The sequence below is a fragment of the Lepidochelys kempii genome, chromosome 26 (genome assembly GCF_965140265.1).
Source record: "Lepidochelys kempii isolate rLepKem1 chromosome 26, rLepKem1.hap2, whole genome shotgun sequence".
Lineage (NCBI taxonomy): Eukaryota > Metazoa > Chordata > Testudines > Cheloniidae > Lepidochelys > Lepidochelys kempii.
Window position 1 is genome coordinate 2,642,363 of NC_133281.1, and position 25,577 is coordinate 2,667,939.

At 47.1% G+C, this 25,577-nt stretch overlaps 1 protein-coding gene across 3 annotated transcripts; it reads right to left on the minus strand.

Annotated features, from left to right (window-relative positions):
- Window positions 1-1,038: 1,038 nt before the first annotated feature.
- ERLIN2 (ER lipid raft associated 2) lies at window positions 1,039-24,178 on the minus strand. 3 transcript variants are annotated; one of them, XM_073324723.1, is made up of 12 exons: window positions 24,120-24,178; window positions 21,476-21,597; window positions 19,953-20,034; window positions 18,942-18,988; window positions 17,302-17,363; window positions 15,923-16,048; window positions 11,740-11,813; window positions 11,395-11,453; window positions 9,777-9,868; window positions 8,653-8,742; window positions 5,346-5,425; window positions 1,039-4,189 (listed from the first exon to the last, which is right to left on the minus strand). In XM_073324723.1, exons 2-12 carry the CDS (start codon window positions 21,580-21,582, stop codon window positions 4,007-4,009), a joined length of 1,002 nt encoding a protein of 333 aa, XP_073180824.1. In that variant the 5' UTR covers window positions 21,583-21,597; window positions 24,120-24,178; the 3' UTR covers window positions 1,039-4,006. The 3 variants fall into 3 exon arrangements, with proteins under 3 accessions (XP_073180824.1, XP_073180825.1, XP_073180827.1); XM_073324724.1 differs by lacking the exon at window positions 15,923-16,048; XM_073324726.1 differs by lacking the exon at window positions 21,476-21,597 and having other exon boundaries at window positions 24,120-24,144.
- Window positions 24,179-25,577: the final 1,399 nt, after the last annotated feature.

The window sequence follows — 25,577 nt, forward strand, 5'->3', positions numbered from 1 at the left end:
TGTGGGGCCCAAAACTGGACACAGTACTCCAGATGAGGCCTCACCAATGTCGAATAGAGGGGAACGATCACGTCCCTCGATCTGCTCGCTATGCCCGTACTTATACATCCCAAAATGCCATTGGCCTTCTTGGCAACAAGGGCACACTGCTGACTCATATCCAGCTTCTCGTCCACTGTCACCCCTAGGTCCTTTTCCGCAGAACTGCTGCCTAGCCATTCGGTCCCTAGTCTGTAGCTGTGCATTGGGTTCTTCCGTCCTAAGTGCAGGACCCTGCACTTATCCTTATTGAACCTCATCAGATTCCTTTTGGCCCAATCCTCCAATTGGTCTAGGTCCCTCTGTATCCTATCCCTCCCCTCCAGCGTATCTACCACTCCTCCCAGTTTAGTATCATCCGCAAATTTGCTGAGAGTGCAATCCACACCATCCTCCAGATCATTTATGAAGATATTGAATAAAACCGGCCCCAGGACCGACCCTTGGGGCACTCCACTTGATACCGGCTGCCAACTAGACATGGAGCCATTGATCACTACCCGTTGAGCCCGACAATCTAGCCAGCTTTCTACCCAGTCTTTCAATCCCAGTCTTTATCACCACAAATCGAATGGTAAGATTGTCACATGGTACCCTGAACCAAAATATTTGTCTTCTGATGCAAGGCAACTGCCTTCCCCTCTTCTGATATTCAGAACAATTAGTGTTTACACAGCTGCTCTAAAAAACACACTATGCTGCCCTCTGTCAGGTTAAATGTAAAACAAGCATGTGAACGAACAAAATTATTCCCCTCAAACTCTTCCATACCCTAGAAATTTGTCACTGGCATCCAATAATTATACTCCAAGTCCATTCATTCTGCACATTGGTAACAGCAGCATGCTCCCAGTATATACATTTCTGCTTGGCACACAGCTGTCTGAACGGCCACAGTGAAGCTAAGGGACTAGAGTAGATCTCGTTCCCCTCCCAATCCTTGTCCAGGTACACGCTAACATGTTTCAAGCTCATTCATGCTTGAAAAAATATTACAGCTACAAGTGAAAAACCTTTTATTCAGTCATAACAAATAGTAAAATAAAACAGCTTTTTTATTCCAACACATCACTTCCAATGCTTACACAGGTCAGAACGGACTCTGCCAGTGCAGTTATTTTCATGCCTCAGTCAGGGATTCCCAAACATCACCATTCACATCCCCCTTATAGACCCTTCATTAAACAAGTGGTTTTAAACATTCAAATGCTCATTGCAAATTTGCATGCAAGAAAGAAAGAAAGACCCAGCTGACATCCTGTCACTATGCTCACAAGGAAGAGATGGAATAAAGAGTCAAATATAGTAGCAAATTTACTCTGGAAGGCAAAAGAGGTTAAATGTATAAAATAATGAAGAAACTGTGTCAGATGCCAACAGTGGATTCAGTCTGGTAGAGAAAGTCATGGTGTCAGCTTTGCTCTAACTAAATGATGGTAAAACCCCCCAATTATGCTAAGACTTCACTTTATCATCTCACAAACTGCAGTAACTAATGGCATGTCTACACTGCAGCAGGCAGCGAGCCTCCCAGCCCGGGCAGACAGACTCACGCTAACTCGGCTAAAAGTAACAGTGTTGACCAGCTGCAATGTCCACACTGCCATTTTTGGTGCACTAGCTCAAGCCGGGCTAGCACGAGTCTGCCTAGCTGGGCTGTGCAGGCTGGCAGCTGCAGTGTAGACACACCCTAAGTTGTTAACCAGGTGGAATAATTAGGCTGTAAGATTGTGTTTTAAATTAACATTGTACTAATATTGGCTACTTCTTTTTCTGTGTTTTTCCTCATTCTTTTATAGTAAAAAAGAGCCCTATTTATTCCACACAGGTTTACATGAAAGTCATATAAGAAGGTTCAACACACTTTGGCTTTTTTTTTTTCCCCCTAGTAAAAAATGTTTGATTAAAAACGACGCATTAGTTACTAGATGCAAATCTTCACCATGAGTGTGAAACAATCCTGAACGAGTGAGACCGCCCTCGGTATAAACCTCAACCCCACCTCCCAAAAAAAGAAAAGTTCTGCTCTTCCCACCCTCTTCCTGTTCCTGTCCTGTCCGATTTGCAAATGCTAGTTATGTGAGAGCTGGGGTAGTGTTCTAATTTTTCTATTGCAGCATTGTCTAATGTAGTACATTGGTCTGGAATCTGAATTTATGGTATAAACCTCAGGTTTTCCAGTAAGTAAAAAAATATATAGAAAGAGATAAAGACTTTTCTTATACCGCAAACAGAGTTATCAGTTTTTTCATGCGGTAACTGATGGCAGCTTTCATTTTACATTTTCAAGTACAGGCAAAGTAGTCGTCATTCAAGCTGTGACAATATTAAAGAGAACGAATGTGAAAAATATAGGAGGCAGTAGAAATTCATCACACTTCTATCTGACGGGGGCGGTGGTGTTACAAAAACACCCAGACAGATTGAGCGCTCTGATGAGTTTAGGACGCTAATACCAATGGTAGCATGTGGCAGCTCTATGGAACAACAGATTATAAATGAAATAAGCTGGCCACGGACAAGTGTGTTTGCACTTAGGCTGGAGCCACCAAGTATCTGTGTGAAGGTTGCAAAATAAAACAGTGATTAATAAGCAGGCTTTCCTGCCAAGTGGGAGGAAATGGCCTGGAGGGAACAGATGTTCTCTCCTGCCCTGAATTATGCTAAGCCCTTTATTTTCCCCCAGTTGATTTTGCATACTATATATATATATAAAATACATCATAGAACAATCTATGGACTCTTCCCAGCTGCATACCTGAAGACTTAAAAACAAATCAAATCACACCTTAATGGACCACATGTATTACAGCATCATTCTGGAGGGAGAGAAGGAGAAATTGTTCTCTCTGAATTGTCTAAAGACAACGGGGCGCCTGTCTTTCCCTGCGACTATACAATGCTGTTTTGTATGCCCCTGCTAAACATGAATCAAAATGCCTACAGAAGGTCTAAATTAGCCATTCACTTCAACTTGTCTGAACATTCTCTTCCTGATAATGTATGGCAGCCACTGAACCATGCTGGGCTATTTCAAATGTAGGGCCCAATCCTACGAACACTTATGGAAATGATAGGTCAAGGAGACCATTCACTTGAGCACAGTTACTCACCTGCAAAAGTGTTTGCAAGACGGGGGTCTGAGTGAGTCATCATTTTTGTAAGCTACTTTCCCTAAAAGTCAATTTGCTGTTGGTGAAAGGTACCATATGTTGGCATCCTGGGAAACTGATGTCCCATTTAGCCAGAGAACAGGAACAGGGTACGTGCACACTGACCCCACCAGAGCACCTCAACCCTGACCTGGTCGCACCACTTCTACAGATGATTTTCTAGAAAGAGAATTACAGAATATAGAACCTCCTTATCCCTCTACAAAATATGGACAATGCGAAAACACTGATCTCAGGACATGGGAAATTAACAAGCTCTGCCATCACATCCATGCTGCCTTGCTTAAGCTGGGATATGTAGTGTACAAAAGTCCTAGCACCTTTGTCTCTTTCATAGGGCTCAAAAAAAATGTACTGGAAATCTCCAGCAAAAGAAAGGACAGCTTCCAGCAGCAAAGAAGGGCATTACCTCTCCTATTACCATTGCTATAAATGCTCACACAGAACTTAAACCTTCATTTAATCAACCTAACCACACAACAAATCATCCTGCTGGAAATTTGCAGGATTCTCCCTCGCTCCAGAATAACCAGGCCTCCAAAAGGGAGGAGTCAAGATATGGTGCAGAGCTGAACCTGGCTGTTGAGAAGTAACCAAAAAAGGGCCTGTGACTATCAAAGTATTTGTGTCTAACCCGATTTCTAGAAAAAAGGTTGAGAGGGTTAAATCTGGCTCATCTGCTTCAGCACAGAACAGTGAAAAAAATCAAAAGGGGAAACCAACTTCTCGGTTTGTTTCATTTGTTAAAAAATAAATAGAAATTTTGCACGGTCATTAGGTGTTATAAACAGGTTTCACACATCCTCAGCAGCAGGAGCCCAATTCTCTCCTCTCAGCTCTTCCACCAGTCCCTCTGCAGGCTTGCTCCCCGTGTGGTCCATGAACATGTTGGGAATATCTTTGCCAAAATAGATTTTGCTGTTTGATGCAATAGCTTTGTATTTCATCAGCTGCAAGTACTCAGGAGTTAGTTTTAGCTGCATGAAGAGAAAACAGAACATCAGCAGCCGTCCAGATTTACTGACTAACAAGCTTTTGTTGTGATCACATAGGGATCCATTTTTCCAGAGCACTAGTGTACCTGGCAGACAACCGAAAACATGAATACAAATCTTCTTCCTATTTAAAGAAACACCAGCAAACACAGTGTTCCCTTCCGGTATCTGCTGTTGGCAGTGATCCCCCTAACTCTACACCCGAGAGTTTTGTCCATTTGATTTCTCCTTCTCCCGCTTGCTGCTCCCCAGCAGGTTCATGGCTCTGCTAGATTGATGACTTCCATGGATAAGAGCAGCATGATTCTGATCTGGCCTGTAATCAGATCCTCTCATAATAAGCATCCTCTAGAGGCCTGCTCCATTTGTGCAAGAAGTTTGCCAGGTGGCACACAGAGCATTAGTTAAAACTTTCTGGCTGTAGCAGAGCTAACATCATATCCAAGTGCTGCAGCTCTAGCTCTCTCTAGAGAGGGAAACTTGGTCTCAAAAGCATTTAACAGAGCGGCCTCCATAAAGCACAAGCCAGCACATTTAGGCTTCCTCTGGACAGATTCATATTTACAGAACGTAAGAACAGCCATACTGGGTCAGACCAAAGGTCGATCTAGCCCAGTATCCTGTCTTCCGATGGGCCAGGTGCCCCAGAGGGAATGAACAGAACAGGTAATCATCAAGTGATCCATCCCCTGTCGTTCATTCCCAGTTTCTGGCAAACAGAGGCTAGGGACACCATTCCTGCCCATCCTGGCTAATAGCCATTGATGGAACTATCCTCCATGAATTTATCTAGTTCTTTTTTGAACCCTGTTATAGTCTTGATCTTCACAACATCCTCTGCTAAGGAGTTCCACAGGTTGACTGTGTGTTGTGTGGACAAAGTGCCATTCTAGTCTAATGATTAACTCTCCTCCAGAGCGAATGCCACCAAAATACTAATGTAAACACTGTTCAAACAGTGCCCCCATCAGTCTGGCCTGATTTTCAGTAACTACATTCATTTTGTACATGTAGCAGGGAGTCACTATCACAGCTGGCTTTTTTTTTCTTTCCTCTTTTAAACTATCAGCTCTTCAGCACATGGACCATCTTCTTGTTCTGTTTGTACAGTGCCTAGCACAAAGGGACAAATAAATACCTTGTTAGCTTCTGCTATCTTCATGGCAGTGTAGCATTCGGCGTCAGCTTTTGCCTTCTCCCTAGCAAGGAATGCACTATCTGTAAGGAAAACCATGGCAGCCATTTAAACACAAGAGAGCATGCAGCTGCTGTAACTTGTTAAACATTGTGCTCCACATTTGGATCCATCTTTGTATTCACAGTAGCATCCACACACTGCCAGGGTATCCACACCACTACCGAACCATGGGTGGCACACCTGGGCCATGGGGGAAGAAATAGGGCCAGAAGCTACAGTCTCTCCCCACACCTGAAATGTAATGGGATGATTATACACCAATGCTTCCCCTGCAAGAGAGGCAAATGGCTAATCTCTTCACCCTCCTCCAAAACGCAGTCATCTCTTGGGGAAAAGCATGGCAGCTAGCAATCCTACACACCACATCTGGACAGGACATAAAGAACACCCCATCAAACTGAAACCACAGGCGGAATTTTAGGTAGCGAATGTAATTACCCAAACTGTAATTTGGCCAGGACACTGCGGCTAACATCCCAATACTTGTGTAAGAGTCAGGGGATCTTTAACCCTTAAACTCAGGCCCCTGGATGGGCTCTTAGCTTGGCTTTTTCCAGGATTTCAAGAGCTGGGCAAACAAAGGGTTTGATCCTGCAAGACGTTGAGTGCTCAAGTCGTAGAGAACCATCTCCCGTCAGTATCAGGCAGGGATATAAGATTAAACATTTTATAAAGGTCATCTAAAGAAACCAACACTTCCCCACTGCCTATTGCATTCTTCTTTTACCCAGACTTTTTGTGATTAACCATATTTAATGAACACTAATGTTACACTGGCACAATCTGTAAATCCAGGCTTATCTGTATGGTCCACTGTGTTCCCTGGATATTCACAGGCTGTTTTAGGGCACCCAACTCAGCGAGCAATAACACTCCCCAATCCAGGCTTGTCAGAGTGCACTGGGATCCTATTCAAGCTGTTTCAAAGCAAACAACTGGATAAACCATTCCTTTATCTCCACCAATAGGGAGAACATCCACATTTAAAAACAATACCAGCAGCTGGAAGGTTGTGAATTGAGGCTTCGCTCCATTTGGCCAACTAATGAGAACACTCTGCCGACTCAGTCAGAGCAGCTGGAAGGGCGGAGGCAGGGCAAAAATTCCCTGCCTGCAGGACGCACGGGCTGCTGCCTAGTATGGAGCTGGAGTGAAGGCCTGGCACCTGGTGACATGTATTCATAAGAAATAAAAACTATTGTAGTTCTGCTGGGAACTTCTTAATGAGAAGCTGCTGATCTGTAAAACTCTAATTGGCTCCTCAGTGGGCTTCTGTAAAAACTTGACAGGGCCTATAATGAACATAATTGGAAATAGGGCCTTGCAGCTCTGAGCCAGAGAGGCAGAGCCCTTTTCTTGTCCTGGAATTTGCCTGACACAAGGCACTGCATGGGGAAAAGCCCTCTCAGTTAAGAGCTCAAGCTCCTATAAAGCACTCAGAACCATCACCTTGGAAAAGAAAAATTATTTGAGAGAGATAATTGGCAAGGAAATGCTTCCATTCCTGCTCCTAGTCAATAATGGCCCCTAAAGGAAGCAAACAGCAATTCCAGATGGGTGTGAATAACGCAGGAATCCATGACAGGAGAAGACAGAATATAGGGCTTGTTTACTGCTGATAATGCTTAAAGAGAAACACTCACTTCTTTAGCCTAGGGAGATTCCTCCTCTCCCCCTCCCACACACACACACACCATCACCTCTCTAAGACAAAAAGAAAAGGAGGACTTGTGGCACCTTAGAGACTAACAAATTTATTTGAGCATAAGCTTTTGTGAGCTACAGCTCACTTCATCGGATGCATTCAGTGGAAAATACGGTGGGGAGATTTATATACACAGAGAACATGAAACAAAGGGTGTTACCATCCATACTGTAAGGAGAGCAATCAGGTAAGGTGAGCTATTACCAGAAGAAGAGCGGGGTGGGGCGGGGGAACCTTTTGTAGTGATAATCAAGGGGGGCCATTTCCAGCAGTTGACAAGAACGTCAGAGGAAAGCTGGGGGGGGGGCGGGGGGGTGAGGGGAGGAATAAACATGGGGAAATAGTTTATTCCCCCCCACTTTCCTCAGACTTCTTGTCAACTGCTGGAAATGGCCCACCTTGATTATCACTACAAAAGTTCGTGCCAAAGGCTAGCAAGAGCTCACCTTACCTGATCACTCTCGTTACAGTGTGTATGGTAGCACCCATTGTTTCATGTTCTCTGTGCATATAAATCTCCCCACTGTATTTTTCACTGAATGCATCCAATGAAGTGAGCTGTAGCTCACGAAAGCTTATGCTCAAATAAATTTGCTAGTCTCTAAGGTGCCACAAGTCCTCCTTTTCTTTTTGCGGATACAGACTAACATTGCTGCTACTCTGAAACCTCTCTAAGACACATCACCTTGATCTTTGGATCTTGAAAGCTGCAAGGCAGGCCTCTGCTTATCTCAGAACTGGATAAACTGGTGAGATGGGTTTGGCCACTTTTTTTTTTTTTCCTTTTGACTAGACCAAAGATCTAGAGCTACATTTACCAAAAACTCCTGACAGGTGTCCACATTTTAGAAAAATTCTGAAGAAAGAGGGGCAGATGTAAATTTCCATGGAACACTGTGGGTGTCTGAATGGAATGGCATGGCAGGACCATACCCTGAGAGGATTTCCTAATGAAGTTCTAGGATATTCTGTTTCTGGAAGATGCTCTGCCTGGTTCTTAGGTGTGTCCCTTTGGGAGAGTGGGAGTCTGCAGTGCTGGCTCCTGCAATACTGTTGATAATCACACTGCCTGCCTCCCGTGCTGCAGCAACAAGCGTCTCGGAGTTTGTTTGGGGCTCTCCAACTTTGGTACATTTGCCAGAGTGAACACGTCCTACTCTCCCAATAGACCTAGTCCCTCCAAGCACTCCAGTGTGAAATGCGGATGGAAATGAAGGGAAGAATCTGAGCACGCAGACAAATAAGTTTTGAACGTTGCAATGCATTTCGAGGTTCACATGAAAGGTTATTGCATCAACCATACACAGGGGTTCAATATGAAAGGCCTCTATACTTTCATATGGGGGCTCAGTCATGCTGTGGTTAGACTTTGGCCAACTCACAGACTCTATGTGCCTCAGTTTACCCATAAAAGAAATAGGGATAATACTGCCCCACCTCATAGCAGCATCGTGAGGACTAACTAAAATATCTGTGATGTGCTTTGAAATCTTCCGAGAAGAAGCACAAAGGAATTTGTTTATTGGAAAGGTTGTTGCTCACCTTCAATCTCTGAAATTTTCTTCTCCGTTTCCTTTTCCATCACCTTCTGTCCATACGTTATTTCAGCCACTTGGGCAATTTTTTCTGCCTCTGTAGTGGTAAAGGAAACATCTTGATGCCCAAAGAGTTATGACCCGAGCTCCTTTCCCACAGAAGCATCTCAGGCACACACCCCCTTATACTCCCTCTGGCAAACCCAATCCTTATGGGGCAGATCTACACTGCAACTGAAGGTACAACTGCAGCAGGTGTAGACCCATGTGAGCTAGCTTTGATCTAGCTAGCTCAGGTACCAATATCAGCGAAGCCACCAGGGAGCCAAGGTACGTACTTGGGCAGCTAGCCCATGCTGCAGCCTATGCTGCCATGGCTTCACTTTTATTGATACCCCAGTTAGCTAGATTAAAGCGATCTTAGGTATGTTCACACATGCGGTGCACACACCTTGGATTGCAGTGTGGACATACCCTATACAGGCACTTTCAGCCCCCCAAGAGGTACAGCATCACATCCACGGATGTTTGTAGTCAAAGCAAGCACAGGGAAACCATCTGAGAAGCCCAGAGCTTTGCGGAGGCTTTACCTGAGCAAGAGATGGGTATCAAGCAGAAAGAGAACACTCTGCATTTTCACATCTACAAGATACAGAGCTGTTCAAAGAACTCCTGGCAGCAGCCCAAATGAGGGGGAACTCATTTTTAAACAGACTTAGTCACAGGAACCTGTGACTGCACATTTACTGTAAAATTCTGTATTTTGATTAGAGACATTCACAACGAATCCCTCGGTTCACACCTTCAGTGGTGCAGTTGTCACTGTGCTTGCTGTTAACAGACTCTGGACAGAACCAGCTAGACTAGAGATGGGCTAGAGCTTCTCTCACCCTCCCCAAACGTCAGTGCCTGCCTCTTCCCACTTCACACAAACCACCAGCGTTAATCTTGTTTATAGTCGCCTTATTGAAAATCTCTTCGAGCCACCATCGGACTACACTGCTGCTCGCACAAGACCCAGCAGAGGCACATGTGCTGCGTGCACTTCCAGAGAGGTGTTTGGGTTAGCCACCCACCCACGCCTGGAAAGCTTCTCAACCAGCCACATGTATGGGAGATGCATATACAGACCAATCAGGGCCTTCTTCCTCTCCGTCTCTGCTTCCTTCTCCACGACCTTCTGCTTCTGAGCCGCAATCAGCAGCTTCGTCTTCTCGCTCTCCCTAGTGAGCCAGAACAAGCCAGATGTACAACTGCAGCGACCACACAGGATCTGAGTTCTCGAAAGTGCAGCCATCCTTCCTAGGTGACAGCCACGCCTTCCATGCTTGTCCCACTGCAACCCGCTTGCATGACACTGGGTAGATTCTCTCTCTAGAGTGCATTTGCAGGGGCAGGTTGTGGACAGAACAATGCATACACTCACACTCTACCTCGCTAATTTCATAGACAAAAACCCACTCCATTTTCCTGACCCAATAAATAAAAAGTCCTCTCCTCCCCCACAACAAGTAAAGGTGCTATTTTGCATGATCACCCAGTATGTGATGTGTACTGCTGTCCTCTGCTGGGTGAATCAGACCTGCTCCAGTGAGCAGATCACCCTCTAGTGGAGGGCAGTTGATAGAGGATATAAGCACTAATTACTTGGATACACACCTATAAATTTACCGTTAGTGGAGGTATCAAATTATTAAATTAGGAACACAAAGCAGAAAGTGAAGCTATATAAAAAACCTTAGCCTTCAACATAGCCATAGCTATAAGTTTTCCCTTTCTCACTTGGAAATTTTGGAAACTTTTCTATTTGTAAGAAAATAGCTTTGGGAGGTGTACGTGCAGGATTAAATGCTACTTTTTTTTATTTAGTAAAATGGCTCCGGATCTCTCTCACCCCCACTGTCCTACTGCCTTCTAAGAACGAAGTGAAATTAAAGAACGTTCTCTTTTGAAAACATCACCCTCATGTTTTCTCCTAAAATTTCAACCATTTCAAAAACAGCACACGGAGCAGAAGTCAGGCCTGAGGAACTAGTCACTCTCCAAAGTACATCACACCCCGTGCTGTATTTGTAGTGACAGAGGAGATAAAAACGGGCTGATCGTAAAAATAAGGAATCCCCATACTGTGGCCGCATCAAACACAAGCTACCTGGACTTCTAGGGTAGGGACACAGGCTTGGGAGAGGATTTGGGGAGAAAGGAAGACCTTTCTTGATTACTCTCTCTTTGGTGGCAAAGTGCTGAGAGAACCTGTGTGTTTCTGAATGGTCAGTGCAAGACAGGCTGCTGGCTTAGAAAGTGTTGAAACAACAGGATCATGTCGTCAAGTATTATTAAAACAAGTTATTTCAAAGCTTTGTGAAGTCTTCAGCCTGCTGTATCAACAATTTCTTCATCGCCATTCAAAGAGCAGGATTATGGATTATCCACCCCGCCATTTGTGCACACTCACCAAGAGGCCCTTGAAGGCATAGTGTCAAGGTCAACGGGCCCACAAATGAACCACTTTTGCCACTCAAATGCCTGCGCACACACAAAATACAGAAAAACCTTCCCATCGGCAGAGGCGTGCTTGCATGATGCCATTCCCATCACTTGGGCCTCCTGCCCATGGCAATGAGCCAGCATGAGGGTAAACGAGTGTGTCTGGCAGAGGGCACTGAAATCACAGCATACTATGAAAACATATTAGTCTGGATGACAAATTCACTTTGGTAACACAAAGGTGAGAGTCCCAGGCACTTACATGAGTTCATAATTCCTCCGAATTGTTTCTGGAATGTTTGGCTTCGTAACGCGGACTGCCTGGAAAGACAGTGAATAGGAGGAAGGTAGACAAACAGCTAACATGCCGCGAGAAACCAAAACACTGGCAACAAAACTGTGGGACTTAAAATTGGGCCAAAGATAATTAGTTGCCTCAAGGAACTCAACATGGAGTCTAGTTGGTAGAGCCGTTTTCCAGAAATGACTTACAGCTCTCCATCCCTGCCCAGCACTGCACACCCAATCTCGTAAGCATTTCTGTACCAGATGGGATTGTCCTCCCCATGATCAGCACTTTGTAAAGCCCAGGTGTGACCCTGATTACCTGTATAACGAGTCCAGGGGCCATGGTGGTCAGGTCCTGCTGCAAAGCCAGTTTAAGGTTTTCATCAATCTGATCTGGTATCAAAAAAGTGAGACATGGTTAAAGAACACACAAGGCACTTGGCTCTCAGATCATCTGTGGAGTTATTCAGGATAGGCTTTGATTTAGCATTCTTGGAAATGAAACACAAGTTGAGGTTAGATACACAGAGGCTACATATCCCATAGGGGAAATCAAGACACACCTGTGTGCATGTGTGCACTTTTTTTTCCCCCTAACAAAACCCCAGTCTTGAGCCAGGCCCTGAAGCCTTTGAGTAAATCAGGTTTGATTTAAAATTTCAGACGGAAAACAAGCAAAACAAGATGGTATCACAAACAAGATGCAAGACCAGACAAAACTGGCGGTGAAACCAAAATACCGTAATTGGGGTGAGGTGGGGAGGACGAATAGTGGACGGGTGGTCTGTCTTGATGGTGAACTTGCACCACCAATATCTACAAAAGAAGGGTATTTACAAACTCCTGCAACCTTCCACAGCTCCAGTAATATACCTTTGGGATTTATGGACCCCGGAGGTACTCTCAGAATCCACATTACTGGGAATAAATGGACAATTACTCAGTCAACTGGCAGTATCTCAAGGGATAACTGGGATTGGATCCTTATCCACTGTGCCTACCACTCAGATGCACAGGGCACCTCTGACTGCCAAATTCAGAACCAGGGAAGGAATATTATCTCAGGATATCATACCAGCAGGGACCTCAAGGGACTTTCATCTTTCTCCGAGCACTGAGCAGGTGTCATGTTACGAGATCAGGTGGACGTACACAGCTTGGCAAGTTTCCTGTAGTGTCAGGGGTCCTCGGGCAACAGGGGATCTGGATCCTCCCTAATGTCTATTTCTGGGTTTCTTCTAAGAGTCTCTCTGTTAGAGGAACTCAGGGATGCCACAACGCTCCAGTGAGTACTCAAGGAAATGTCCACAAGCATGGTGTGTTTGCAAGTAAATTCTGAGCTATTCTAACCAATGTCCCCCAACGCTATCGTTCCAAACAGGTCCTGGAGCAGTCCTGGTAATTTAAAACCTGGCCTAGCCAGGCCTTGATCTACCCAGGCTGAATGTGTGCCAGCAAGAGACAGAACAAGGAAAAGGCAGAAAGGTAAAAGGTCACATTTGTTAGTTTAATAGGTTGGGCACATTTTCATCAGCAAATCCACTTGGCTCAGTAGGTAGGAATTAACTTTAGTGTAGCTGGGGAATTTCAAAAGGAACTAAAGAATTCAAAGCCCTGCTTCAATGAAAGCTTCAATGAAAGTTGTATGTTCCATTGGGGCCTGCTGAGAAATGCAACAGGAAAATAAAAAATTAACAGCCCTGAAAGTGATCCAGGCTCACTCCCTCAGTTATTAGCTTTGTCCCAGTTCAGGTGTCTGGAATTCACATTCAAAACACAGTTCAGGCAGGAGTTTAGGAAACAGCTGTTATCAGTTTCCTGCACCTGCCTCCAGATGTAGAGGCAGAGAATGGTGACATAGGTCTGTATTCAATGGGCTGCACCTCATTTCTAACTCCTCAGCCAAAAAGCATCCTGCTCAGACAGAAACAATCATGAAGGAGTGCATATAAATGTATACAGACCCTTCCTTCAGAGCAAATCAGTTTACTTTAGTCTCTTTTTAGCAACTATCATCAGCGGCTGCTGATGTCATCTGGAGACATCTATGGGTGAAGAATTAATATATTTTCTGATAATTCCCCTCCTGTTTCTCTATAGAAGCGAGTCCCAATGATATATTTTGTAGCAGTGCACTGTCAGAACAGGGATCTCTTAGTCCCTTAAAAAGTGCAGTTCTGATACAGTAGTTAATGATTAGTAACCATCACACATTCCGATAGGAAGACTAGATCAGGGAGTCTCAAGGAGGAACCCGCAGGGTGTTTGTGCAAATGTCACACAGTGAGCCTGGGCTCCGGTTTGAGATAAGTATTGCAAAGACATTCTCACAATTTCAAAAGAAAAATTAATCCTGAGAACAACAAAAGAATTTATAAAGGGTAACGGTCAATTAAGACATTTTGTTTGTCCCTCTACTATCAGGACACCCTCCTGTAAGAGGTTCTCCTAGTCTCTGCACAGTCTAGTTTTAAGATGACCTGCAGTCAGAATGAAGGATAATCTGTCCAGTCCTGAGAGATTCCCCTGTTCTCAAACACCCACATGGCATGCCTAGGTAGTATGGTAATAGCTGCTTTAGTAGAACCAAGATATAAGCTCCCCATACAGCATTTTACTTGCCCTGAATGAGTAACATTTCTTGATAGGCGACTAAGCTCTCGTTTATATTTTTTATGATTGGACCAGTAAATTTCTCGTGACTATTTTGCAAGGGTTAGCTAAACAGAGCCATCTACCTGATGAAGCTTCCACACCTTAGCTAGGACAATCAGCTGTTCTGTTTGTGACCAGGGTTGGTTCTGTTTAATTATAGTTACGCATTCCTTATACTTCTGGCTCCAGAGGCACGTGTAACTATAACTAATTAAACTGAACCAACCCTGGTCACGAATGGAATAGCTACTGGAGTGATCTCTTCTGAATCCTATCAGTTATGGAGAGGGGCCTAAAGGAGGCTCTGATTGTTTACTACTAGATTTTGTGTGGTAGCAGCAGAAAACCTTGCTGAAGCAACAGTAGAAAAAGGCTACTGTAGTGCCCATCTTTAAAAAAGGGAAGGAGGAGGATCCTGGGAACTACAGGCCAGTCAGCCTCACTTCAGTACCTGGAAAAATCATGGAGCAGGTCCTCAAGGAATCAATTCTGAGGAGAGGAAAGTGATCAGGAACAGTCAGCATGGATTCACCAAGGGCAAGTCATGCCTGACTAATCTAATTGCCTTCTGTGACGAGATAACTGGCTCTGTGGATGAGGGGAAAGCGGTGGACGTGTTGTTCCTTGAATTTAGCAAAGCTTTTGACACGGTCTCCCACAGTATTCTTGCCAGCAAGTTAAAGAAGTATGGGCTGGATGAATGGACTATAAGGTGGATAAAAAGTTGGCTAGATTGTCGGGCTCAATACATAGTGATCAATGGCTCCATGTCTAATTGGCAGCCGGTATCAAGTGGAGTGCCTCAAGGGTCGGTCCTCGGGCTGGTTTTGTTCAATATCTTCATAAATGATCTGGAGGATGGTGTGGATTGCACCCTCAGCAAGTTTGCAGATGACACTAAACTTGGAGGAGAAGCAGATACGCTGGAGGGTAGGGATAGGATACAGAGGGACTAGACAAATTAAAGGATTGGGCCAAAAGAAATCTGATGAGGTTCAACAAGAACAAGTGCAGAGTCCTGCACTTAGGACAGAAGAATCCCATGCACCGCTACAGACTAGGGACCGAATGGCTCAGCAGCAGTTCTGCAGAAAAGGATCTAGGGGTTACAGTGGACGAAGAGCTGGATATGAGTCAACAGTGTGCCCTTGTTGCCAAGAAGGCCAATGGCATTTTGGGATGTATACGTAGGGGCATTGCCAGCAGATCGAGGGACGTGATCGTCCCCCTCTATTCGACATTGGTGAGGCCTCATCTGGAGTACTGTGTCCAGTTTTGGGCCCCACACTGCAAGAAGGATGTGGAAAAATTGGAAAGAGTCCAGCGGAGGGCAACAAAAATGATTAGGGGACTGGAACACATGACTTATGAGGAGATGCTGAGGGAACTGGGATTGTTTAGTCTCCTGAAGAGAAGAATGAGGGGGGATTTGATAGCTGCTGTCAACTACCTGAAAGGGGGTTCCAAAGAGGATGGATCTAGACTGTTCTCAGTGGTAGCAGATGACAGAACAAGGAGTAATGGTCTCAAGTTGCAGTGGGGGAGGTTTAGGTTGGATATTAGGAAAAACTTTTTCCCTAGGAGGGTGATGAAACACTGGAATGCGTTACCTAGGGAGGTGGTGGAATCTCCTTCCTTAGATATTTTTAAGGTCAGGCTTGACAAAGCCCTGGCTGGGATGATTTAGTTGGGGATTGGTCCTGCTTTGAGCAGGGGGTTGGACTAGATGACCTCCTGAGGTCCCTTCCAACCCTGATATTCTATGATTCTAGATGTTGTTAGGTTCGGGTGAATGTGACAATTCATCTGTAAAGGTTACAGTGACCCAGGGCAGAGATGGGGCTCACCAAACAGCTCAATGTAGACCTCCTGAAGAGTGTGAACACTGCAGAACTGGTTCAGCTCATGATGAATCTTGTTGAAGATGAGTGCTTTGTCATAGTCTGCTGTGTAGTTCTTCACTATGTCATACACTGGTGAGAAGGAGAGAGGTTTGCATTAGACCAGAATGGCGGTGGTCTTGAGTCGGGCTCCACCTGGGATACGTGCAATGGGAGCTTGATACATCTGCACTAATCACTGGGGGGCGACTCACTGCCAATGCCTGGAGCCTTCCCACTAGCAAGTGAACAAAATGGAAAGAAGATCTCTGCACTGCAGAAGCGCACTTTGTTCATTTATTTTGAGAGGGAAGGTTTAATTACTGATGCTAATACTTCATAATGTACAACCAATGTTCTGTCATATGCTTTGTAAACATAATGAAGTCTTAGTAACACCAGACCTTTCTATAGCATCTGCTATTAAATCTTTGCTGAGAAGCAGTGAGACACGGATTATGTGTCTGAACAATATGATATGTGGATTAGTGAGTTTGGGCATGTACAAAGCAATTTGTGAGACTCTCAGAGCAGGAGGAAGCCCCCAGGCCCAAAGCTGTACATGGATTTACTTTTAATCAATGGGACCTAAAATGGTCTGGTTCTGTTCCACTCTCCATGAATTTTTTGTGGACCCACGAGTGTATTCACAAGCAGAGAGGTTTGCCCTGATGTTCTTGGCCAATGTATCCACCCTTTTCCAATGTGCTAGATGGTTCCTGCACTCCACCCCAGAGGTAGCTGCATTTCAGTGGGACTCTATAAATCAGTTTGTGATGTATTTCGAGTGAAAGGTGCTCAAATCTCTTAATCTGTGTCTCACATGCCAATTCTCTGATGGTATTCTGAACCCCTTCTCCCACCCTTTGTCTATTTAGATTGTTAGCTCTTCATGACAGTGCCTAGCAAAACACCACTGGGATTCATGGGGCTACTATGATATAAATAATAATAATCTGATAGGCATTATAGGTATTACAATGAAAGGTACGAGAAAAATGAGTATATCTGTGGTAGTAAGTAATAAGAACATGTAAGTGATAACAAAACACAGAGAAATATATAAAAAATAGTAAAACTGGTTCTGTCTCTTAACATTTAAAATTAAGTTTGGGCGTAAACACTTAAGTTTAAAGAGCAGAGGGCTTTAAAGGGGACATTGCTGAATTTCTGTGGCTCTTCCGGCCTCCAAAATCAATCACTGCACAAGCAGAAAAGATTTCTCAACCCCATGCTGCATTAGCAGGAACATAATGAGCTTTCAGAAGGCAAAAGCCGTACTAATGCTCAGATCCGACAGTCCTTCATACTGTAGCCTCGCAGACTCATTGGCAGAGATAACTCACCAGCACCTTGGATCAGGAAATTCACCACTTCGATCCTGTCAAAATAAATCATCACTCCCCCACTGTGAAAGAAAGAGAAAAAGAAAAGGAGGGTGTAACATTCCAAACTAAATAAAGCTGCTCAGGGATACACCCAGGGTCGAGGGTGGGTGTAAGATGTATGCAGTACTGGCTCTTCTAGAACAAGGCACTGCTTCTCCATAATTATTCAGCATTTAAAGGAGACTAGGATGCGGGGCACAGAACAGAGCTCACAGCAGCACAATCCTGCATCTGAACCCATTCATAAAAGCAAATTCTTATTTCACAATTTGCTAGAGGCTGATCATGCAACTGTCACAGACAACATCAGGAGGGACCAGTCATGGAGACAACACCCTCTAGCGGACTGAAAGGGACACTTCACAACCTTTGGTAACAGTGGTTCACAGTGGTGGGCCTGCACTTACAGCAAATCCAAGTGGATGGTTTTGGGGGAACCCCAAGAACAATGGCCCAGTTTACTCTGGATTTAGCTACATGTAAGCTAGGAATAATGGGTTCTAGTTTGGGAGGAGCAGGTCTAGTGGTTAGAGTGTGTGTGTGTGGGGTGTCTCTGGACTCCTGAATCCTTTCCTTAGTTCTTTGACTCTCGTGACCTCACACGAGTCACTTATCCTCTTTGTGCCTCTATTTTCCCACTGGCAAAGTGAGGATAAAACCTGCTTCACAGAGAGCATGTGAGGCTCAGGATTTTAGATCCATGGACAGAAAGCGCTAAGTAAAGGATTAGACATGGAAAAGGCTCTGAAGTCAATTGTAATGCAGTCTATCCTCACTTGAAATTTAAGTAGGCCAAGAATCAGGCCATGAAGACTTAGTTCCCCTCTCAAGCCTAGAGACAAGAGCAGTCACACCCATAAGGACATTCATGCCCTGGAGTGGGTAGAGTATTTCCACTGCCCCCTTCCCCAGGGTACCACAGTGGGAAGCCACAGTCAGCGTCTACCTGACACCACAGAAGCCCCACCAGTTGAGGCTGTAGAGTGGAGGCTCTGAAACAGCAAGTTCTCTGCCTGCCCTGTCCATGGCCCTGCCCCAGTCAGCACAACAATTTTCAATTTTCAGGCTGTGATGAGCTAATGTGTGCTCTCAGTAGAGGTAAGCTGTAGTCACCACAACCTATACCTTGATGGACTTTCCGCTCCTGGGAACCTTACATCCTGGTTTATGCCAGCAGAAGTCTTTTTTTTTTTTTTGCCAGAGATGAATCAAATCAGTGGACTTTAAGAGAACTGCCAAGTTATAGGAAGTTCTCGCTCGTTGTTACTATTATACAGTCGCATTATTGACTGTATGTTATTCTGAAGTGGTATAACACTAAGAGCAGAGTGTTATTGTTTTCCTACTAAGAACAAACACACACACACCCCAAACATGCAGCTACAATAAGGCAACAAATGTTAAAGTATGCTGGAGCTTCCTGAAAACATAGGATCCAGTTCAGGGGCAGGGCAGGGCGGCACCTGACCAGCCTGCTAACAGGAACAAAGGGCAAAGTACATTCAACTACTGCAAGCTATGATTCAGCATGGGGAGAAACCAAGAAGAAAAACTGGGGTAACTTGATTGCTGTGCCAGATGATGGTCCGACATCTCACCTGGTACCACAAGGAACATTTTTCACCTCATCTGTCTGCAATGTAGTCTAGAGAGAGAGAGAGAAAGAACAAAGATTCAGTTAAGAGCCAGCCTGCTTACAGTACAAGAGTTATGTAGTTCCTTTGTTTTTCATCAGCTTTCCTGTCATCTTACAGAGTATTTCCTCTCAGGTTCCTCATTACATCACCCCTTTGTCCTGGAATAGCCTGGGGAACTGCAAAAGCCAGAACTAAATCTGCTTCTATTGATTATTCCGCCATCTGCTGTCCAGCGCTTGTCAGCTCTAGGGATAAACCTTAAAGCCACTTGTCCAAAGGTTGCTCAACAGAAAGAATGCATCACTGCATAATTCTTTGAGAGCATTTGCCAGTGATCTAGCCTGCAAGTTTACTGGACAGGTTCTAAGTCCCCACTTTGGGATGTTTATTCCCCTGCTTGAAAGAAAAACTGGGGAAAAGAAAGATGTACCATCCCAAGAGAAAGATCATGGGGAAAAAGCCCAGAAAATTCAGAGCAGGCCTGGGGCAACTCCAGTGATGCAAACCTTGCAGCAGTCTGTTGTATCTAACCGAGGCTGGAGTAGGAGGAACTACAAAAAGGAAGAACATAATGCAAAAGACCATTTACAGTGCAGGGTCTCTAAGTCCCCTGCTGCTCTGGCCCCATGCAGAGGTCCTACACAAGCCTTATGTACCCACAGGGCTTTAAGTGGTACATATGCCTTGCATTGGCCCTCTGCACATAGGCCATTTTCACCCTTTGTGGAAGTAGAGTCTGACCAGCTCCCACTGACTTCAGTGAACATTGGATCAGGTTCATACTGAGCATAAGGGCATTTCCCTCTCCTGCCTAGATTCTCCTCTGGGAGGTTTCTGAGAGTGCCATCATCAGTCTTGTGCCAGCAACATCACAGGTTGTTGCCCTGGAAAAGATTGTGATGTCCCAAATGTAGCATTCTCTGACCAACTTGGTGGGAAAACACTAATGTAAGCAGACAAATGCAAAAATACCTGCACTGATTTGTAGGAAGTTATAAAGGGGAGCATAAGGTGGAAGCCAGGTCCACTGGTGGAAGTCAGCAATGCGCCACCTCTGCAGGAGAAGAAACAAAGAGAAGAATGGTACACAGTTTATTCACAAGTATCTGCAGATCCTTTGACTATAGGAAGGCACGGAAGCATTAAAGATTAGATGCACTGAAAAGGTAAATAAACTGACATCATCTTGTCACTTCCAAACAGAGACAGATATCTGCAAATATATCTGCATTTGTCATCTGTGCTTGGACACTTTTCTCCTTTAATTTAAGTGCTTGATACAGTTTGTGTACCCTGAATTCAGAGCATATTGAAGACACTTTAGATAATCAGCACATACTAAAACCTTACAAGCTCTTCCCATCTCTGATAAGAAAAGGAAAAGTTGTTCTCTGTGGTTGTGGGGGGTTGGTTTTGCTTTGTCACAAGCCACATCCAATTGCCAGTTAGGATATGAAAAGTCACCAGCTAGCTAAGAGTCAGACACACAGCATGATGATTGCAGATTTGAAAACCTTTTCAAAGTTATGATGAATACATGAGGAAAGACTTTAGCAATTAATGAACCCGAATGACACAAATAACCCAAAGCAGCTGGAGAGCCCGCCAGTCTCAGAAAACAAATGGAGATGGAATAAATATACCCTAAGACTAAACAGTTGAAAATCAGTGCCATGGGATTTGGACCTTTCACCTCCAGGTCACTGGTTCAAATCCAGCCCAGGTTGATAGTAATCAAAAGTTATCACCCAACAGCTAGTCAGTAGCTTATGTGGAATGAGTTGGTGAGAAGGCCCTCAATCCAGTCCCCAATGGACAGCTGTCCACATCACAAAAACATGCCCTTACATTTGTCACTAATCACTCCCCTAGTTGGCAGGCTCAGTAGTGGTGCTAAAGGTTGAATAAGCCATGGAGACTGAATTACTCTCTCTCGCACATAGAGATGGTCTCTTTAGGTCAGAGCATATCTCTGAGCAGGGAAGCTGATGCTGTCAATGTTTTATCTTATCTGAGGATGAACAGAGGACTTAAATCCTCATGGCTGTCAGGTCTGCACCTTTCACCAACATCTCCATAGTCAGTCCCTCCTTCACCTGCCAGCCAGCCAAGACCATACATTGAACTTCTGTTTCTCGCCTAACAGAGCTGATATCATCACAAGCACCTGAAGCAGAGCAGAGAGCTGCAGTCCTTATTTCAATATCAGGGTTATGGGGTGTCATCAACTCTTCTGGGGAAAACACAGAAGCTCAAACTCAGACTTTACATCCAAGTGAAGGAGGATGAGTCACAAGATATTTCATACTAAAGTGGAATTACTGATAATTTCTAAGACTGCTTGAGTGTCTTCTGTTACCAATCTGGGATCACAAACTATGTCTTTCCCCAACTCCACCCTCCTTTGACAGAATATTGGCGTCTGATGGGGAAGCCATTGGGTTGTGGTTTCAAAATACCGTGAATCCAAACAATATTCCAGATGGATGTCTTACCTATAATAAACACCAATATGTCCTTCTTCAATTTTGTGTACTGCAGAGAAGAGAGCTGCAGCCAGAAAACTAACAGACAGCGCTGCTATCGCACCTAGTTGGGCCATCCCTGAGAGCACAGCCTAGGGAAAGGGAATGTAAAGCACATGAGATCAAAGATTGAGGCAAACTGAGAAATATTTAACTAAATGTATTTAGCCTACTACTGACACCAGCTCGAATAATAACTATACTTCCAGCAGAGGATCTCAAAGTGCTTCACAAAAATTAAGCCCCTCAGGTATTCCCAGGAGGTAGGTTTTACTCCCATTTTATAAACAGGGAAACTGAGGCAGAGAACTCACATGCCCGTTGTCACAGAGTGAATCTGTAGTAGAGCTGGGAACTGAACTCAGAAGTCCTGACTCCAACTCTCCCACTCTAGCCACTGGATAACATCTCAGCTCTGTCTCTCTCTCTGTGTTTAGATTTACTAAAATATTAGTTTTAAGACAGAGCCTACCAGTGCACAGTTAAAGGAACCAGAAAGCCAAGAGCCTAGTGCAACTTCCACCTCACGTTATCAGTGTAGATATCCTATTCTCCAGGCTCAGTCTCCGTGGAGTTTAAAGCTGTTTTGCTATAGTAGCAACATGCACAAGTGGCACACGCAGTCTGTGTGATGTGGGCACATTAACTCCAGGAGTTACACATGCCCCTCCACAGGAGGGGAGGCCTCTTGCAGTCCTGACCAAATTATACAGGCTGCCCAACAAAGCAGCACGTGCAGCTCTGCCACTGTCATTTTGACCTGCGCCCACAGAATGGTCATTGCATGTTATTTCCCAACAAACCATTATTTACGATTTGTGAATATCAGAAAGAGCGCACATGGGAGCGCATATGATCTTAAGGAAAGGTTACTTAGAACCGTAAATCCTTAGATGTTATACAAAAAACACCACGTCTCTTTCCTTTTCCGAGGAAGGCTTTGAGCCATGCTATAGACACGGGGTATAATTCGTAACCACAAACACAAGGCCAAACATATTTGTCTGTTAAGTAGCTCGTACCCCTCAGGCATTAAAAGGAATCCTAATACCCAATCCAAGCTGCTGCCATCTCCTTCCCTCCTCCCCCAGCCACACCCTTCCCACCCTTTTGCTGCTGGTTTACTCAGACTCTGGTCTTGGGTTAGATTGTAAATTACGCTGGGGAAGGGACCTTGTCTCCGTCTTTTCACCCGTGCGGTGCCTGCCTGACCTGGGGGGCTGGATAAACCACGGTCACCCCCTGCCTGCCCCTGGGGATGAAGCAGCCATAAGGGAAACCTCAGACAGCAAACTCCAGGAGGAGCTGTGCTTAAATGAGCCTTCACCCCGCGGAGGCTGAGCCCTGAGGAGAAGGGGGGCGCCGGTCCCAGGCTTGGGGGCAGCGGGGGGGAGGGGTGAGCCCTGAGGAGAAGGGGGGCGCCGGTCCCAGGCTTGGGGGCAGCGGGGGGGGGAAGGGGTGAGCCCTGAGGAGAAGGGGGGCGCCGGTCCCAGGCTTGGGGGCAGCGGGGGGGGGCTGAGCCCTGAGGAGAAGGGTGGCGCCGGTCCCAAGCTTGAGGGCAGCGGGGGGGGGGAAGGGGTGAGCCCTGAGGAGAAGGGGGGCGCCGGTCCCAGGCTTGGGGGCAGCGGGGGGGGGGGGGGCTGAGCCCTGAGGAGAAGGGGGGCGCCGGTCCCAGGCTTGAGGGCAGCGGGGGGGGGGAAGGGGTGAGCCCTGAGGAGAAGGGGGGCGCCGGTCCCAGGCTTGGGGGCAGCGGGGGGGGGGGGGCTGAGCCCTGAGGAGAAGGGTGGCGCCGGTCCCAAGCTTGAGGGCAGCGGGGGGGGGAAGGGGTGAGCCCTGAGGAGAAGGGGGGCGCCGGTCCCAGGCTTGAGGGCAGCGGGGGGGGGAAGGGGTGAGCCCTGAGGAGAAGGGGGGCGCCGGTCCCAGGCTTGGGGGCAGCGGGGGGGGGGGGGCTGAGCCCTGAGGAGAAGGGGGGCGCCGGTCCCAGGCTTGGGGGCAGCGGGGGGGGGCTGAGCCCTGAGGAGAAGGGGGGCGCCGGTCCCAGGCTTGGGGGCAGCGGGGGGGGGGAAGGGGTGAGCCCTGAGGAGAAGGGGGGCGCCGGTCCCAGGCTTGGGGGCAGCGGGGGGGGGAAGGGGTGAGCCCTGAGAAGGGGGGCGCCGGTCCCAGGCTTGGGGGCAGCGGGGGGGGGCTGAGCCCTGAGGAGAAGGGGGGCGCCGGTCCCAGGCTTGGGGGCAGCGGGGGGGGGCTGAGCCCTGAGGAGAAGGGGGGCGCCGGTCCCAGGCTTGGGGGCAGCGGGGGAGGGAAGGGGTGAGCCCTGAGAAGGGGGGCGCCGGTCCCAGGCTTGGGGGCAGCGGGAGGGGGGGCTGGAAAGAGTCCAGCCCTGGTGTGGAGGAGCCCATCAAGGGGAGGGGGTCCGGGGGGGAGGGGTCCCCGAAGAAGGAGTGGGAGCCTGGGAGGGGGGCTGGCCCTGTGGGGGAGGGGGCCGGGATCCCCAGGGTGGGCGGGCCCTGGGGGCAGGAGGGGGAATGGACACCCCTGGAGAGCAAGGGGGGGGTGACCCGGCGGAGCGGGGGCAGGGATCTAGGCCGGGCGTGGGAGGGAGGGTTCCCGCACTCACCGCCTGCTGCAGCGACTTCCGGGTGTCGCCGCGGTGACGCTGTTACCATCATCACTGCGCGCCGCCCCCGGCCCCACGAGCCCTGCAGTTCCAGCGGCGGCTCCGCCAGGGGGAGCCAGAGACTCACGCCCTGGCTTGTGCGTGGGGTCCGCACCGGCCTGCCAGTGCCAAGGCGGGGCGGGCCCCTGGGTCCTATTCCTGGATCCCGCACCGACCCACTGTGCAGCCCCGGATGCCTGGGTCCTGTTCCTGTCTCTGGCTCCCACACCGACCCACTGTGCAGCTCCGGACGCCTGGGTCCTGTTCCTGCCTCTGGCTCCCACACCGACCCACTGTGCAGCTCCGGACACCTGGGTCCTGCTCCTGCCTCTGGCTCCCACACCGACCCACCGTGCAGCTCCGGACGCCTGGGTCCTGTTCCTGCCTCTGGCTCCCACACCGACCCACCGTGCAGCCCCGGACGCCTGGGTCCTGTTCCTGTGCCCAGCTCCCATACCGACCCACCGTGCAGCCCCGGACGCCTGGGTCCTGTTCCTGTGCCCGGCTCCCACACCGACCCACTGTGCAGCCCCGGACGCCTGGGTCCTGTTCCTGCACCTGGCTCCCACACCGACCCACTGTGCAGCCCTGGACGCCTGGGTCCCGTTCCTGGGCCCGGCTCCCATACCGATGCACAGTGTAGCCCCAGACTCCTGGGTCTTTTTCCTGGCTCTCACATTGACCCACCATGCAGCTGTGGACTCCTGGGTTCTATTCCTGGGCCTGGCTCCCACACCGACCCACTGTGTAGCCCCAGACTTCTGGGCCCTTTTCCTGGCTCCGATGCTCACTTGTTATGTGGCCATCAGTTTGCTATGGTCCTATGCCTCTTTCCAAAACTGCCTCACCCCTGTGGCCCATGAGTCCTGGGTTCTGTTCTCAACTCTGACACCAAGGCTTCTTATAGCATATAGTCTCTCTATATATGTATATGATTTATAGTCTCAGCTCTGTCACTGACTTACCAGATGAACGTGCACAAGTCATTTTGTCTTGACTTGAAGTCATTGACTTTCAATAGGCTCCTAAATCTCTGTTGAAGATGAGAGATTAGGTCCATCAATGGCTATTAGCAAAGATGGTCAGGGATGCAATCCCATGCTTGGGCCGATGCTAAACCTCTGACTGCCAGAAGCCAGGCATGGAAGACAGGGCTGGATCGCTCCATAATTGCACTGTTCCATACAATCCCTGAAGCACTGGTACGGGCCACTGTTGGAGACAGACTACTGGGCATGATAGACCACGATCACCCAGCATGGCAGTTCTTATGACTTACATGCTTTTGAAAATTTTACCCTTAGCGTTTTTGCACCTCAGTTTCTGCATCTGCAAAATGGGGGTTGTAGTGAAAGTCTGTGAATTAACATTTGTAAATGCCTTGGCTGAAAACTCTATACGCAGCCAGCTCAGGTAAAG